The 14406-nt window shown below is 46.6% G+C and overlaps 1 protein-coding gene across 1 annotated transcript in view; it reads left to right on the plus strand.

Annotated features, from left to right (window-relative positions):
- The first annotated feature begins 4141 nt into the window (after nucleotides 1–4141).
- The window catches only part of cox16 (cytochrome c oxidase assembly factor COX16), a 121628-nt gene continuing 111363 nt past the window's right edge, over nucleotides 4142–14406 (plus strand). The window contains 1 exon segment of the mRNA XM_068038375.1: nucleotides 4142–4289. Within this exon segment, the coding sequence (XP_067894476.1) occupies nucleotides 4239–4289 (51 nt within the window). The 5' untranslated portion in view covers nucleotides 4142–4238.

The raw sequence follows: 14406 nt of genomic DNA on the forward strand, positions 1-14406 counted from the left end.
TCACAGTTCCAGCGACCCGGGTTCAATTCTGGGTACTGCCTGTGTGGAGTTTGCAAGTTCTCCCTGTGTCTGCGTGGGTTTTCTCCGGGTGCTCCGGTTTCCTCCCACAAGCCAAAAGACTTGCAGGTTGGTAGGTAAATTGGCCATTATAAATTGCCCCGAGTATAGGTAGATGGTAGGGAAATATAGGGACAGGTGGGGATGTGGTAGGAATATGGGATTAGTGTAGGATTAGTATAAATGGATGGTTGATGGTCGGCACAGACTCGGTGGGCCGAAGGGCCTGTTTCAGTGCTGTATCTCTGAACTGAACATAGTGGCACTAGGACAGGCAAAGACACATTGAAGAGAGGCACTCGGGGGATGCACAAAGGGGATCAGGTGGCATTTGTATGGTTTGATTGATAAAGTTGGTTTGGAATGTGATCAAGAGGGCACTGTGATGGTCAGTTACAGAGAGAAGGTAAGGCGTGGCATTTGGGGTTGTGTTCACTAATACAGCCCGATAAGCCAATCACAGACAACTCAGCCAGAAAGGGGATGTGTTGGCTGCCTTCTCTCTTTCTCCTCCTCTATCTTTTTTCATTCATTCATGACAAGGCCAGCATTTACTGCTCATCCCAAGTTGCTGTTGAGAAGGTGGGGTGATGGGGAGCCACCTTTTTCAACTGTTGAAGTCGGTCTTGTGAAGGTATTCCCATACTACTCATGGTTTTATTGATACAACTAAGGTGCTTGCTAGGCCATTTGAGAGGGTAATTTAGAGTCAACCATGTGGGTGTTTTTTTAAATTCATTTGTGGGATGTGGGCGTCACTGGCTGGCCAGTATTTATTACACATCCCTAATTGCCCTTGAGTGTGGAGTCACATAAAGACCAGAGTGGGTACGGACAGCAGATTTTCCACCCTAAAGGGTATCAATGAACCATATGGGTTTTTATGACAATCTGGTAGTTCCATTGTCACCATTACTGATGCTAGCTTTTTAATTCCAAATGTATTTAGTTAACTGAATTTAAATTCCCCAACTGGAGTGGTGGGATTTGAACTCACATTTCTGGATTATTAGTCTGAATTACCAGTCAAGCAACATAACCATTACGCTACTGTATCCCTGCTCTTCCTCAGCTACTCGCCGTATGCCTAGTGGAAAGGGCTGTATCCTCATGATGGTGAGGTCGTGCAGCATGCAGCAGACCACGATGAATTTAAACATGTATTCTGATAAGTACTGCAGGGCTTTTCCAGAGTGGATGACATTTTGTGTGGCAGCATGCCTTTTGTTATGTGCATGCTTTTTAAAAATTCATTCATGGGATCTGGGCGTCACTGGCAAGACCAGCATTTATTGCCCATCCCTAATTGCCCTTGAGAAGGTGGCGATGAGCAGCTCCCTTGCAAGGCCTTTTCAGAGGGCAGTTAAGAGTCGATCACATTGCTGTGGGTCTGGAGTCACATACAGACCAGTCCAGGTAAGGCAGATTTGCTTCCCTCAAGGTCATTAGTGAACCAGATTGGTTTTTACAACAATCGAGTTGTTTCATGGTCACTAGTACTGATACTAGCTTTTTATTCCAGATTAATTTAAATAATTGAATCTAAATTTCCCAGCTGGATTTGAAGTTGTGTCTCTTGTTATGATCCCTGTGGAGACCACCAACAAACCAAAAAAAAAAATCAAATCCTGACCCCAATTTAGAAAACAAATCCCAAATGGACAAGATTTCACTTTTATAAATTTTACCTTTAGCACTCAAACCAAAACCAACAAAAATTAAACTTGAACTAACAATTTAACCAGGATCGATGTATCCCTATCTTAAAGGTTACGCGTTAACCATCAGGTGCTATAAGGAAATATTTCACAAGTTCTTTGGCAGTCCTATCAGTTTCCACTCGATGGAAGTTTCTCTGCACTCTGAACCCCGCCGATACTGTCTCCATCAAAACTGTCCGCCCTTCTGGAGTTTTGCTCATACAGTCCTGGTGGTGTAGCTTCACTGGTCCTACTTAGAGTCATAGAGAGATACAGCACTGAAACAGGCCCTTCGGCCCACTGAGTCTGTGCTGACCATCAACCACCCATTTATACTAATCATACATTAATCCCATATTCCCTACCACATCCCCACCTTCCCTCAATTCTCCTACCACCTATCTACACTAGGGGCAATTTACAATGGCCAATTTACCTATCAACCTGCAAGTCTTTGGCTGTGGGAGGAAACCGGAGTACCCACCGGAAACCCATGCGGTCACAGGGAGAACTTGCAAACTCCGCACAGGCAGTACCCAGAACCGAATCCGGTTCGCTGGAGCTGTGAGGCTGCGGTGCTAACCACTGCGCCACCCATTTCATGCAGTTACTTATGTAACTCTTTAAGGCATCGTAAACAACGGCAGCAACTTGTATTTTCCAAGGGATAGTTCCCAGAAAACAGGCTCAGTTCAGCAGCTCTGGGAAACTTTTTAAATAAACACCCAGCCTTGCAGCTTTTTGCTGTCTCTTTTAACAACAACTTTCTCAGCTTTTGTGAAACTGAAATCCAAGCTCCAATCACATGCTTTTGCTAAAAAAAATGCTTATTTAACCTGATTCTGACCTCTCAGAACATTAAGGCCTTTTAGTTTCAGTTTCAAATGGGGTCTGAAGTTAAAGCACCCAACAAGTCAGCTGCACAGACCGCGGTCCGCACACGAGGATTCCATCTCACTCTGGACCATTAATCCAGGCTTCTAGATTACTAGTCTAGTAACAAAACCACAAGCCGACCGAATGCTGCCCATGTGTGCGTCATGAACCAGTTGGTCAGTGGATAACCCTTGTCACCCAGTAGCTACTTTTTGGTTCATCATCGTGGCTTAAATACTGATGGTACAGCAGACAGCTGCATTCTGGTATCTACTAGGATACCAGAGATGATGCACTGAGTATGGTCACATGCCAGCTGGCTATTGAGGAAGTGGACTGCTTTCCACTTGCTGTACATCTCAGAATTTTCATGCAGTGCCCGCAAAGCGACGTGCATGCAGTCAATGGCAACCTGCACAATGGTGAAGCCTGCAATCCTGGCGAAGCCACATGCTTGCTCAGCCTGCTTCTCTCTGAATTAAATATATTCAGCTTTCTTTGCTCACAGAGCCTCAGTTACCTCCCTTACGCAACAGCAGACAGCTGGTAGATGCTGCAAATATTGCCTGCTGCAACCTGGAAGCAGTCCAACACATAAAGGTTTATGGCCATGGTCACCTTCACAGCCATAGACAATGCGTAGTTGTCCTGCTCTGAGGCTGCAGTGCAGGCTGTAACAAGAGGCAGATTTCAGTGAGCAACTCCTTGATGAAGTGGAGGTGTCTACCGCACTGTTCCTCACTGCGGTTTGGATAGAAGAATTGCTCGCTGAAGGCCTGCGCAAATATGGTTTCTTGTTGAGATCCCTTCTCCCAATCCTCCCTCTTTGAGTAGCTTGACTTCATCTGTGTCACCTCTGTTGATTCTCCCGGTCATGCTGTAGGCTAAGGGGGCTAGAAAGTACAGGACCCATGACTGGGAGCAACTGGTCTGAGCAGAACCCTTGATATCAGAAGAATGGCCTTCACCACATGCCACACCTCTCCCTGTAGACTTCAGCAACTTTAAATAACAGTACCACCAAACACTTGTGCTGGCAGCCATTAGAAATCAATCTGGACAGTGTGAGCTGAGTTCAGGTATTTGTTTTATTGTTAAAAACAAATCTTATCAGAACTGAAATCCATCAGGTTGTGTGCCAATACCCAGTTCATGTAACTTAATAAAAAGAATGCACAACTTCCATAACCATGAACATCAGAGCTCCAGTACCATTTAACAACATTAAATGGAAATAAGACACAGGGCTCTGAACAGTACGTGAAATGTTGGGTAAGGGGCACATTTTCTCTTTGAGAGTGAAGCTCCTTAAGGTGTGGCTGATTTTTTACGAGAGATGAAATTTCTTACATTGGAATTGGATGAATTGTTTTTCACTGAACTGAGTGGTTCCAGGCTGCATCCCGGCCCTGCTAACACCCAAAACCATCACCACCCCCGGGCCGTCTGCAGTCCGGAGCGGGATCAGCGCTGCACAGCCGGAAGCGGAAGTGTGCGTGCAGCGATAAAAACATTCCCCGGAATCCGCGCCTAGGTTTGACTTCCTATCATCACTTGGGAAGAGTAAGTGCTGAGTGGTTCCAGGGGGAGCTCTGGTCCGGTGTCATGAGCCTACTGAGCAGGAGCAAGACGTTGAAGTACGGGCTACCTATGCTGGTGAGTGACTTTGTGCGGAGAGAGAGGGTAAGTGGGGGGTGGAGGAGAGAGGGTAAGGGGGGGGGGCGGTGGAGAGAGGGTAAGGGGGGGGGGCGGTGGAGAGAGGGTAAGGGGGGGGGGCGGTGGAGAGAGGGTAAGGGGGGGGCGGTGGAGGAGAGAGGGTAAGGGGGGGGGGTTGGTGGAGGAGAGAGGGTAAGGGGGGGGGGTTGGTGGAGGAGAGAGGGTAAGGGGGGAGGTTGGTGGAGGAGAGAGGGTAAGGGGGGGGGTTGGTGGAGGAGAGAGGGTAAGGGGGGGTTGGTGGAGGAGAGAGGGTAAGGGGGGGGGTTGGTGGAGGAGAGAGGGTAAGGGGGGGGTTGGTGGAGGAGAGAGGGTAAGGGGGGGGGTTGGTGGAGGAGAGAGGGTAAGGGGGGGGGGTTGGTGGAGGAGAGAGGGTAAGGGGGGGGGGTTGGTGGAGGAGAGAGGGTAAGGGGGGGGGGGGTTGGTGGAGGAGAGAGGGTAAGGGGGGGGGGGGTTGGTGGAGGAGAGAGGGTAAGGGGGGGGGTTGGTGGAGGAGAGAGGGTAAGGGGGGGGGGGTTGGTGGAGGAGAGAGGGTAAGGGGGGGGTTGGTGGAGGAGAGAGGGTAAGGGGGGGGGTTGGTGGAGGAGAGAGGGTAAGGGGGGGGGGTTGGTGGAGGAGAGAGGGTAAGGGGGGGGGGTTGGTGGAGGAGAGAGGGTAAGGGGGGGGGGTTGGTGGAGGAGAGAGGGTAAGGGGGGGGTTGGTGGAGGAGAGAGGGTAAGGGGGGGGTTGGTGGAGGAGAGAGGGTAAGGGGGGGGTTGGTGGAGGAGAGAGGGTAAGGGGGGGGTTGGTGGAGGAGAGAGGGTAAGGGGGGGGTTGGTGGAGGAGAGAGGGTAAGGGGGGGGGGTTGGTGGAGGAGAGAGGGTAAGGGGGGGGGTTGGTGGAGGAGAGAGGGTAAGGGGGGGGGGTTGGTGGAGGAGAGAGGGTAAGGGGGGGTTGGTGGAGGAGAGAGGGTAAGGGGGGGGGGGGGGGGGAGAAGATCATCATCTCTGCCCCCATTTTGATTCCTTTTCTTTGCACGTTGTGGTCTTAATCTTGGTGGCTTTTCTGTTCTCTTGTTTTTGCTTTCGGACTGTAGCTGCTCATCATTCTGCCATTCGCACCTGCTTTGCACATGTCTTTTGTTTATTTACTTGTACCATTACCACTCCCTTTGGCTCTGTCCCACCAACTCTTTTGTCATTTAATCTCTCCTATCTTTCACCCTATCAGAGACCTTCCCTTTTTGTTCTTTTTGCACCCTCTCCCATTTTGCCTACTTAAAACTTAATATATTTCTAACTTTTATCAGTTCTAATGAAAGGTCGCGGACCTGAAACATTAACTCTGTTTCTCCCTCCACAGATGCTGCCAGACCAGCTGAGTATTTCTGGCATTTTCTGTTTTTATTTTGACTTTTATGAGTTTGGTGCCAATACTGAACGCAGTACTCCAGATGGGGTCTGACTTTAAGCAAGCTGTTCGCCACTTTCCCCTTGCTCGAAGTAATTCCTCTGGTCCCCTTCTCTTTGTCTTGCTGCCATCCATCTCATCCCATCATTCTGTCCTTGGATCATGGTTCAGTTATTCATTTACCCCCTTTTTCTCTAGCCCTACTTGACCTGAATAATGCCTTTCACCTTGACTCCACCGTGGGGATCAATTTTTAATATATGAAAAATCTTTATTTTGTCTGCAAAATCTTCTGTGTCATCGTTTTCAGTTGATATTTCTTCTTCAATTCCTATGTTGATGTTTATAATAGAAACTTGTGCTGTAATTACAATCTCAAACCATTGGTGGAACAGCAGCACAAAATACTGCAGATGCTAGAAATCTGAAATAAAAACAGAAAATGCCAGAAATACTCAGCAGATCAGGCAGCAGCTGTGGAGACAGAGTTAATGTTTCAGGTCGATGACCTTTCATTAGCTTGGATTACATCTCAACAGCAACTCATATTTATATAGTGCCATTAATGTAGTAAAATGCCCCAAGGCGCTTCACAAGAGCGTTATTAAACAAAATTTGACGCCGAACCACATGAGACGATATTCAGGCAGATGATGAAAAGCTTGGTCAATGAGGTAGTTTTTAAGGAGCTTGTTAAAGGATGAAAGGGAGTTCGAGAGATGGAGAGCGTGAAAATCTCGGATATGCAAGAGGCCAGAATTGGAGAAGTGCAGATATCTGAGGGTTGTGTGGCTGGAGGAGATGGGGAAGTGGGCGGCCATGGAAAGATTTGAAAGCAGAGATGAGAATTTTAAAATTGAGGCGTTGTTTAATCAAGAGCTAGTGTCAGTTGGCGAGAGCAGGGGTGATGGGTGAACAGGACTTGGTACAAGTTGGGACATGGGCAACAGAGTTTTGGATGACCTCAAGTTTATGGAGGACAGTATGTGGGAAGTCTAGCGGTAGCACAGGTGTGAATGAGAGTTTTAGCAGCAAGTGAGCTGAGGTGGGGTGGAGTCCAGTGATAGAGGTGGAAATTGATGGTCTTCGTGATGGTGTGGGTATGAAGCTCATCTTGGGGTTAAATATGACACCAAGGTTGCAAACAGTCTGATTCAACCTCAGACAGTTGCCAGGGAGAGGGATGGAATCGGTGGCGAGGGAACAAAGTTTGTGGCTTGGACCGAAGACAATGGCTTCAGTCTTCCCGATAGTTAATTGAAGGAAAGTTCTGCTCGTCCTGTCCTGGATGTCGAACAAGCAGTCTGATAATTTAGAGACAGTGAATGGGTCGAGAGAGGTGATGGTGGGATAGAATTGGGTGTTATCAGCGTACATGTGGAAACTGATGCTGTGTATTCAGGTGATCTCCCGGCTCCTTTAGTCTGTTTATAAAAAAAAAAAGCAATTGATATGCTCCCGACTATACTCAATTTCTCTGCTTCCCAAATTGCTATGCTACTAAACTATAATATAAAATTCAATACATTTAAAAAGTAAGAAAAATGCACAACTATTTCCCACGCTCTAACCCATTTCATTTGCATTGTCACGAGAGATCAACTCGCATACAAATATTTTATTTCTTAATCCTTGCTTTTCTTTTTCTCCATTCCACCATTTTAGAAGTCACACTAAAGTGGGGAGGTGAGAGGCAGAGTGAGACAGTTGGAAAAGGTGGGATGACTTGAGGGGCAGTGTGACATGAGGGGTAGTATCTGCGAGAGGAATGTGGCTGGCATTTGAGCTTGGAACGGATGAAGCTGAGTGAACATATTGATCATCGAGGCAAAAGGAAGAGGAAGGATGTGTGAGAGTGCGTGGAGCTGGCATTGGGATGGACACCAGGAATTTGTGATGGTGAATGCGTTGATTGTAGACATAACCTAATAAGTGACAAAAGGGGAACAGAAGTTAGTGAAATGTCTTTCACTCAACTTATTCACCTAGTAGCTATGAAAAAAAGAAAAATGCTTGTTCGTTACCAGTTAAAGGAACCATTGAATTTTCTGTCTTGGGGTGACCTGCATTTTTGGGTCTTTCCCCTTCAGGCTATTTCAGTTATGTCACTGATGGGGGAAAAGCACCCTGCTGCTGGTGTGGTTTCGTGTTAATAATGTTGGCGACTTTGGTGTGGGCTTGGGAGCCGATCCAGAGGCTCCTAACCCCAGGGAAAAAAGAACTTCCATTTAAATAGTACCTTTCGTAACCTCAGGATATCCCAAAGCACGTTACAACCAATGAAGTACTTCTCAACTGTCACCATGTTATAATGCAGGAAATGCAGTAGCCAATCTGTCCACAGCAAGCTCCCACTGGCAGTGATAATGGCCAGTGTGATAAACAAATGCGATAATGGCTAGATAATCTGTTTTATTTATATTATGAAGGAAGTTATGATGAATCTTTTATAAAACACTGGTTCGGCCTCAACTGGAGTATTGTGTCCAATTCTTGGCGCTGCACTTTAGGAAGGATGTGAAGGCTTTAGAGAGGGTGCAGAAAAGATTTAGGAGAGTGGTTCCAGGGATGTGGAACTTCAGTTAGGTGGATAGATTGGAGAAGCTGTGTGTGTGTTCTCCTTTGAGAAGAGAAGATTAAGAGGAGATTTGATAGAGGAGTTTAACATCATGAGGAGTTTAGTCACTAGAGTAGATGGGGGGAAATTGTTCCCGTTGGCAGAAGCGCCAAGAACCAGGACGCTGATTTAACGTGAATGGCAAAAGAACCAAAGGCGACCTGAGGAAAAACTATTTTATGCAGCAAGTGGTTAGTATCAGGATTGCACTGCCTGAGATTGTGGTGGAGGCAGATTTAATCATGGCATTCAAAAGGGAATTAGATAATTATTTGAAGAGGAAATATTTTCAGGGCTATAGGGAAAGGGCAGAGGAACGGGACTAGCTAAATTGCTCTTGCAGAGAGCTGGCACATGCACGATGGGCCAAATGGCCTCCTGTGTTGTAACCATTCTACAATTCTATCTGAGTCTATGGTTGGAATAAATGTTGGCCAGGAGAGCTTTGGGTGGCCCATGTTGTTGGCTGATCATATTTCCCTGGGGTTACCTGACTCTGAATCAATTCTAATGCTTGTCTAAATTTGTAATTTTCTGTTGAATAAATAGAGCTGATCAGGCCTGCAGTCAAATTGTCGTTCAACAAATGATACCTGGGATGGGTCCAGGTACCACCTCCACTGGGGCAGAATGACTCCTTTTTTAAAAAAAACTGCAAAGAATATTTTTGTGATTATGTATTTATTGCACAGACATAGGAGAGTGCTTTAAGCAACAGAAACAAATCCCCTACACCTTTTCTCCCTTTTAAATGCAGACACAGTATGTCCTAGTTCAGTGTTGTACCTCACAGTGCTAGACTTACTGCCTGTGCTTCATTGGGATACAGTTGTCATTTCTCTGACTCAAGTTTGTAACTAACACCCATGTGTGAACCTGACAGTTAGATGTCGAAATGTATAAGTTGCTGCTGTAAGTTTACTCTGTGCCATGGGATACTCTTCCCTTGACTCCGTGAGCCAGAGGATACGCTGCACTTGACTCATCAGGCGAGGTCTCTACAGACCTTTAGAAGAACAGAAAATAGGTTTCAAGGTTATAAGAAATGCACCAAGGAAATAGTGTGCCTATGTGAGCTAGGTAGTCTTCCCCTGTCTGAACTTTACTCTGCTACCACAGGTGACATTTTGCAACATATCTGGATCACAAACTTTCTATTTTTAAATTAACCCAACTCAGGAAGTCCTGTCCATTAGTAAATCTCAAGAGTGACTTTCCCTGTTTAATTGCCCATGTCTGGTTGCACTCTTATTTATTGAATTGTAGTCGGGGAATCACCTGCAATGGCTTCTCTTCCCACTGCTGCACTGGTGTCCCTGGCCCCCTTCTATTTCGCAACTGCATGCTGCCCCTCAGCAACATCATCTGAAAACAAAACAGGTTCCACATGTATGTTGACAACATTCAGCTCAGTCTCACTACCACCTCTCTTGACCCTTCTATTGTCTGTGATTTGTCACACTGCTTGTCTGACACCCAATATTGAATGAGCAGAAATTTCCTCCAAATTGGCTTCCATCTTCGGAACATCTTTGTCTTTGGTCCTTGCCACAAACTCCGGTCCCTGGCCACTGTTTTGATCCCTCGCAACTGTCTAAAGTTGAGCCAAACCTTTCGCAATCATGGTGTCATATTTAACCCTGAGATGAGCTTCCGATCACCTATCTTTTCAATCACCAAAAGACAGCCTATTTCTACTGCCATGGCATTGCCCGACTCACCCTGCCTCAGCTCATCCATGGCTTTGTTGCCTTTAGATTTGCCTATTCCAATGCTCTCTTGGCTAGTCCCTCATCTTCCGCCCTCCATAAACTTCTTGTTATGACCAGGTGAGAAAGGTGTCTAGGGGTCTTTTACTGTCTTCACCTGGTCTTATTGTAGCAGGGTTTAATTTTAAACGCGCTGTGTTTTGAGCTCCCCCTTTGTGAATCCTTGTTCACTGCTTTCCAATTGTAAGGCAAAGAAATGAGTACACCAGGTTTTCTTTAGGTTTAAAGGAAGAACAGTGAAATTTATTAAACCTTAAATGTAAACTCTAATACGGTTAACGCCTACGGATATACAACGCGCCCACGCTAGCATACACATGCAACTAGGGACAGAAAAGAGCAGAAGAAAAATAAAATGGAGCATTTTGAGGCAGTCTCTAAAAGGGAGTTTCTTGTTACTATTTCTGTGTTTTCAGCTCGCTGTAGAGTCCTTGATTGCAGACAGCTCTTACTTTTTGTAGGGGCCCTGTATTCTTCTTAAACCTTGTTCACTGTAGGATACTTTTCTCTCTTGGGGTTCATGTGTCTTCAGTGGTTTCCAAAGCTGGTGGAGCGAGATGAGAGCAGACAGGAGAGAGATGTTCTCAGTCCAGGAGCAAACAGCCTTCTGAGTTCAAATTCAAAAAACTCCAACAGTCAGTCATGTGACTAAACTTGCCTGACCACGTCTGTTTGTGTATTCAGCCGTCTTAGTAGTTAACCTGGAATGCTTCAATGTCTGGTAATCAAAAGTCCATTATGGATTAAACTGGAGCAGGAAATAGCTCCTTTGTCCTTTGAAGTACTTGTCTGTTGATATGCTAATGTCTCTCTCCAGCCAAAGTCTCCAATTGTTTTTTAAAGCAAGTTCTTTCTTCACCATCGATAGTTTAAAATCAATGTTCATCTGGTGAAGTTAAGTTTCCTCATTCTTGGCAGGTGGGGGGGTGGGGCTTGCCTGACATTGTGCTCATCCAAAACTTTTTCATATCATAACTCATGCCAAGTCTCGTTCATCCATCACCCCTGTTTGCTTGCCTACATTGGATTCCAGTCCAACAACACTTCAATTTTAAAATTCTCATCCTCGTTTTCAAACCCTCCTTGATCTTGCCCCTCCCTATATCTGTAACGTCTTCCAGCTCTACAACGCTCTCAGATCTCTGCACTCCTCCAATTCTAGCCTCTTGAGCATCCCCGTTTGTAATCGCTGCTCCATTGGTGGCCATGCTTTCAGCTGCCGGGGCCCTAAGCTCTGGAATTCCCTCCATGAATTTCTCTGCTCCCTACCCCTCTCTCCTCCTTTAAGATGCTCCTTAAAACCTACTTGTTTTACCATCTCTGATATCTCCTTATGTAGCTTGGTTTCAAAAATGCTTTTCTGTTGATGACTCTCTTGTTTATGTGCCTTCAGATGTTTTGCTGTGTTAGTCACTTTGTAAGGTCAAATTGTTATCAAATGTTGCCTGATAATTGGTACCTCCATTAATCTGTCTGTTATCCATTCGCCACACTCATTCTAAATGCTTTTTGGTACTCACATGTGCTATCATGACCTGATTCCTGAATTGGCATTTAAATGCTGTTGAAAACTAACAGAATACATATGTCTACGAGTTTCATGTTATCACTCCAATATTGTCCATCTCACACAAAAAACAACTCTCTCCTGCAGGAGCTAATAACAAAATACTTTAATGCCTCTGATTTCCTCCATCAAGCAACATTCACTTGGAGTGGAATGAGGTGATAGGGAGGTAAGAGTGGAAGGTGGGATGAGGGGCGGAAGGAGGGCGGAGACAGGCGAAGGCGGCAGGAAGGAAAAGTTGGGCAATGAGCTGTTTAAACATCTAGGTGATGGAGGGAGGGTTGGAAGGCATGCTTAGTGATAGGGGAGCTCAAAGATGGTGGGGAGGGGAGGGAAAAAATAAGCAAGCTTAATGAGGGGCCAACAGAGGAGGACTGAAGGGGAGGGGAGGGGGGGGTGGGGAAAGAGACGGAGGGAGAGACGGAGAGAGAGATCCCTGGATGGCTAACAGTTACTAATATGCGGTCTAACCGACCAAACGTAGCTTGTCCAAAGCTGCACAGCAGTCACATGATATTCCCAAACCGCTTCGTTGGGTTAATGAAGCCCTTCTGGAAAATTCTCAGATTCAAGTTACCACACCTTAAGCTGTTCGGTCACACTTAGAGAGGGTTGGCTCTTTCAAAGTCGATGGCTCTTGATGACCGTGTTGACAAAGCCATTTCAAGTAATTTAATCAGAGAGCACCCCATTGTTTTGGCTAGGTTGAATCCATCATGTTGTCTCCTGTCTAATTCTTTGGTGTTTCAAATGTAAATTTCCGTGGCCATCTTGGCTGCCAGGTTACTCTTTTTAAAGTTCTGAAGAAGGGTCACTGACCTGAAACGTTAACTCTGCTTCTGTCTCCACAGATGCTGCCAGACCTGCTGAGTATTTCCAGCATTTCTTGTTTTTATTTCAGATTTCCAGCATCCGCAGTATTTTGCTTTTATTATACTCCTTTTTAAAGGCTGTGTTTGCTGACAGCGCAGCCACTAGGTGGCACAATACTTGCACATGCACTAATGCAGCATCTTCCACTGAAAGGTCAATGTCTGCGACGTCTCAGGTAGCTGCAGTAATAAAGATGGCACTGCTCAATTTATCACAAAAAAAATTCAACCAGAAAATCCCTTCAATGGTTGTCATAGCTGCCTCCACCCCAACCCCAACAGTCCCACTCTCCCTCCTGCCATTGTGCTTCTCTTTGCCGCTCCTTCCTGCATCCATCTTATCGCCGCTCACTCCCCTCTGCCTTCCCTTTGCCATGCGCTCCTTCCCCCACCTCCACCCCCTTCCAGCTGCTTGCTCCATGCTATTTCTGCCCCCCCCCCCATTTTTCCGGGTGCTTGCTCCCCACTATTTCCCTGCACCCCCTGTCCCCGACCACTTGCTCAGGGCTGTGCCGCTACCCTCCTCTCGGGCACTCGCACCCACGTTTGATTGTGCCCCGCTGCCCAAAGAAGCAAGGCTGGCCACAAGGGGTGACATGGGAGTGAGTGACCGTGAGGAGGGAAACGGCGCAGCCTGGAGCCAGCGGCCGGAGGGGGGGGGGGGGGGGGAGTGGGGAGCAAGCAGGCGGTGGGGGAGGCAGGGAGCGAGGGTGGGGGGAGGGGGTGAAGCGAGGAATTGGGAATGATTGGCTGAGGGGAAGTGGGGTGGGGGGGAGCAGTGGCGAGGTCTGGAGCAAGTGGCTGAGGGGTGAAGCAGTGGCCGGGGGGTGGGGGTGAAAGCGTCGAGGGTGGTAGCGAGTGGCTGAGAGGGGGGTGCGCGGTCAGTGGGGCAGGAGTGAGTAGCTGAGGGGTGTGGGGGGAGGGAGCGAGTGGCTGAGGGAAGGTGGCGGGGAGCGAGCGATCGAGCAGGGAGAAGTGGCGATTGGAGCAGGGATGGGGGAGGGAGCAGGGTACTGTTCGGGTGACTGGAGATGGCCATTGAGGGGTGAGGACATCATTGCGTGGTGACCACATGCACTCATTCATACTGGCAAGCTGGCAAATGTTGGCACGCATTGATGACATTCGCGATCTTTGTGCGTATGCGCTGAATTGTCAGGAGTCACTGCTTTTTAAAAGAAGTTATTTGTAAAAATTGCCAGTAAAAGTCTCAGGCAAAGTTCCAATCGATGAAATTAATATTTTCCTAGTGAGTTTCATAACAGCACAATTGGGAAATTGCACCTGAAATATGCTTGAAATTGCGCTGGCTAGGCTACAGCTCAACTGTCTGCTAAAATTTACTATGAACCAGCGCAATTGGTCAGTGTAATAGAACATAATTTTCTTTTTTCTTTCCATTAAGCGGTATTGCTTGATATATTTAAGAGTGAAAACCTGGTACAGTATTATTAATGCAGCTGGAAATGGGTTTATCAGCAAAAATAAGGATTTTTCGTAAGGGTGTGCAGTCCTCCCCGCAACCCCCCCCCCCCCCCCCCCACTGTGGGTAGCCTGATTTTAAAATCACTGAAAATGACTTTAAAGGGTAGACTGAACCTTTTACTAATTTCATTTGTTGTACGCGAGTTAGTTTCTTTGTAAATATTTTTTGATATGAGTACATTTTCAAATGTGCCTTTGTTGCTAAGAAAATAAGTGAAATTTGAAAGCCTTCCCGAACCAATGCAATCGGTGAAAACTCGCACTTTTGACCGAGGGGTTTGGCCTGTTTTATGAGCAGGACCTGATCTTGAAAATTGAATGTTGAATTAGTGTAAAACATTGCAGAAAATGTGAGCGTAAG

Source organism: Heterodontus francisci, chromosome 9, assembly GCF_036365525.1.
Source record: "Heterodontus francisci isolate sHetFra1 chromosome 9, sHetFra1.hap1, whole genome shotgun sequence".
NCBI lineage: Eukaryota > Metazoa > Chordata > Chondrichthyes > Heterodontiformes > Heterodontidae > Heterodontus > Heterodontus francisci.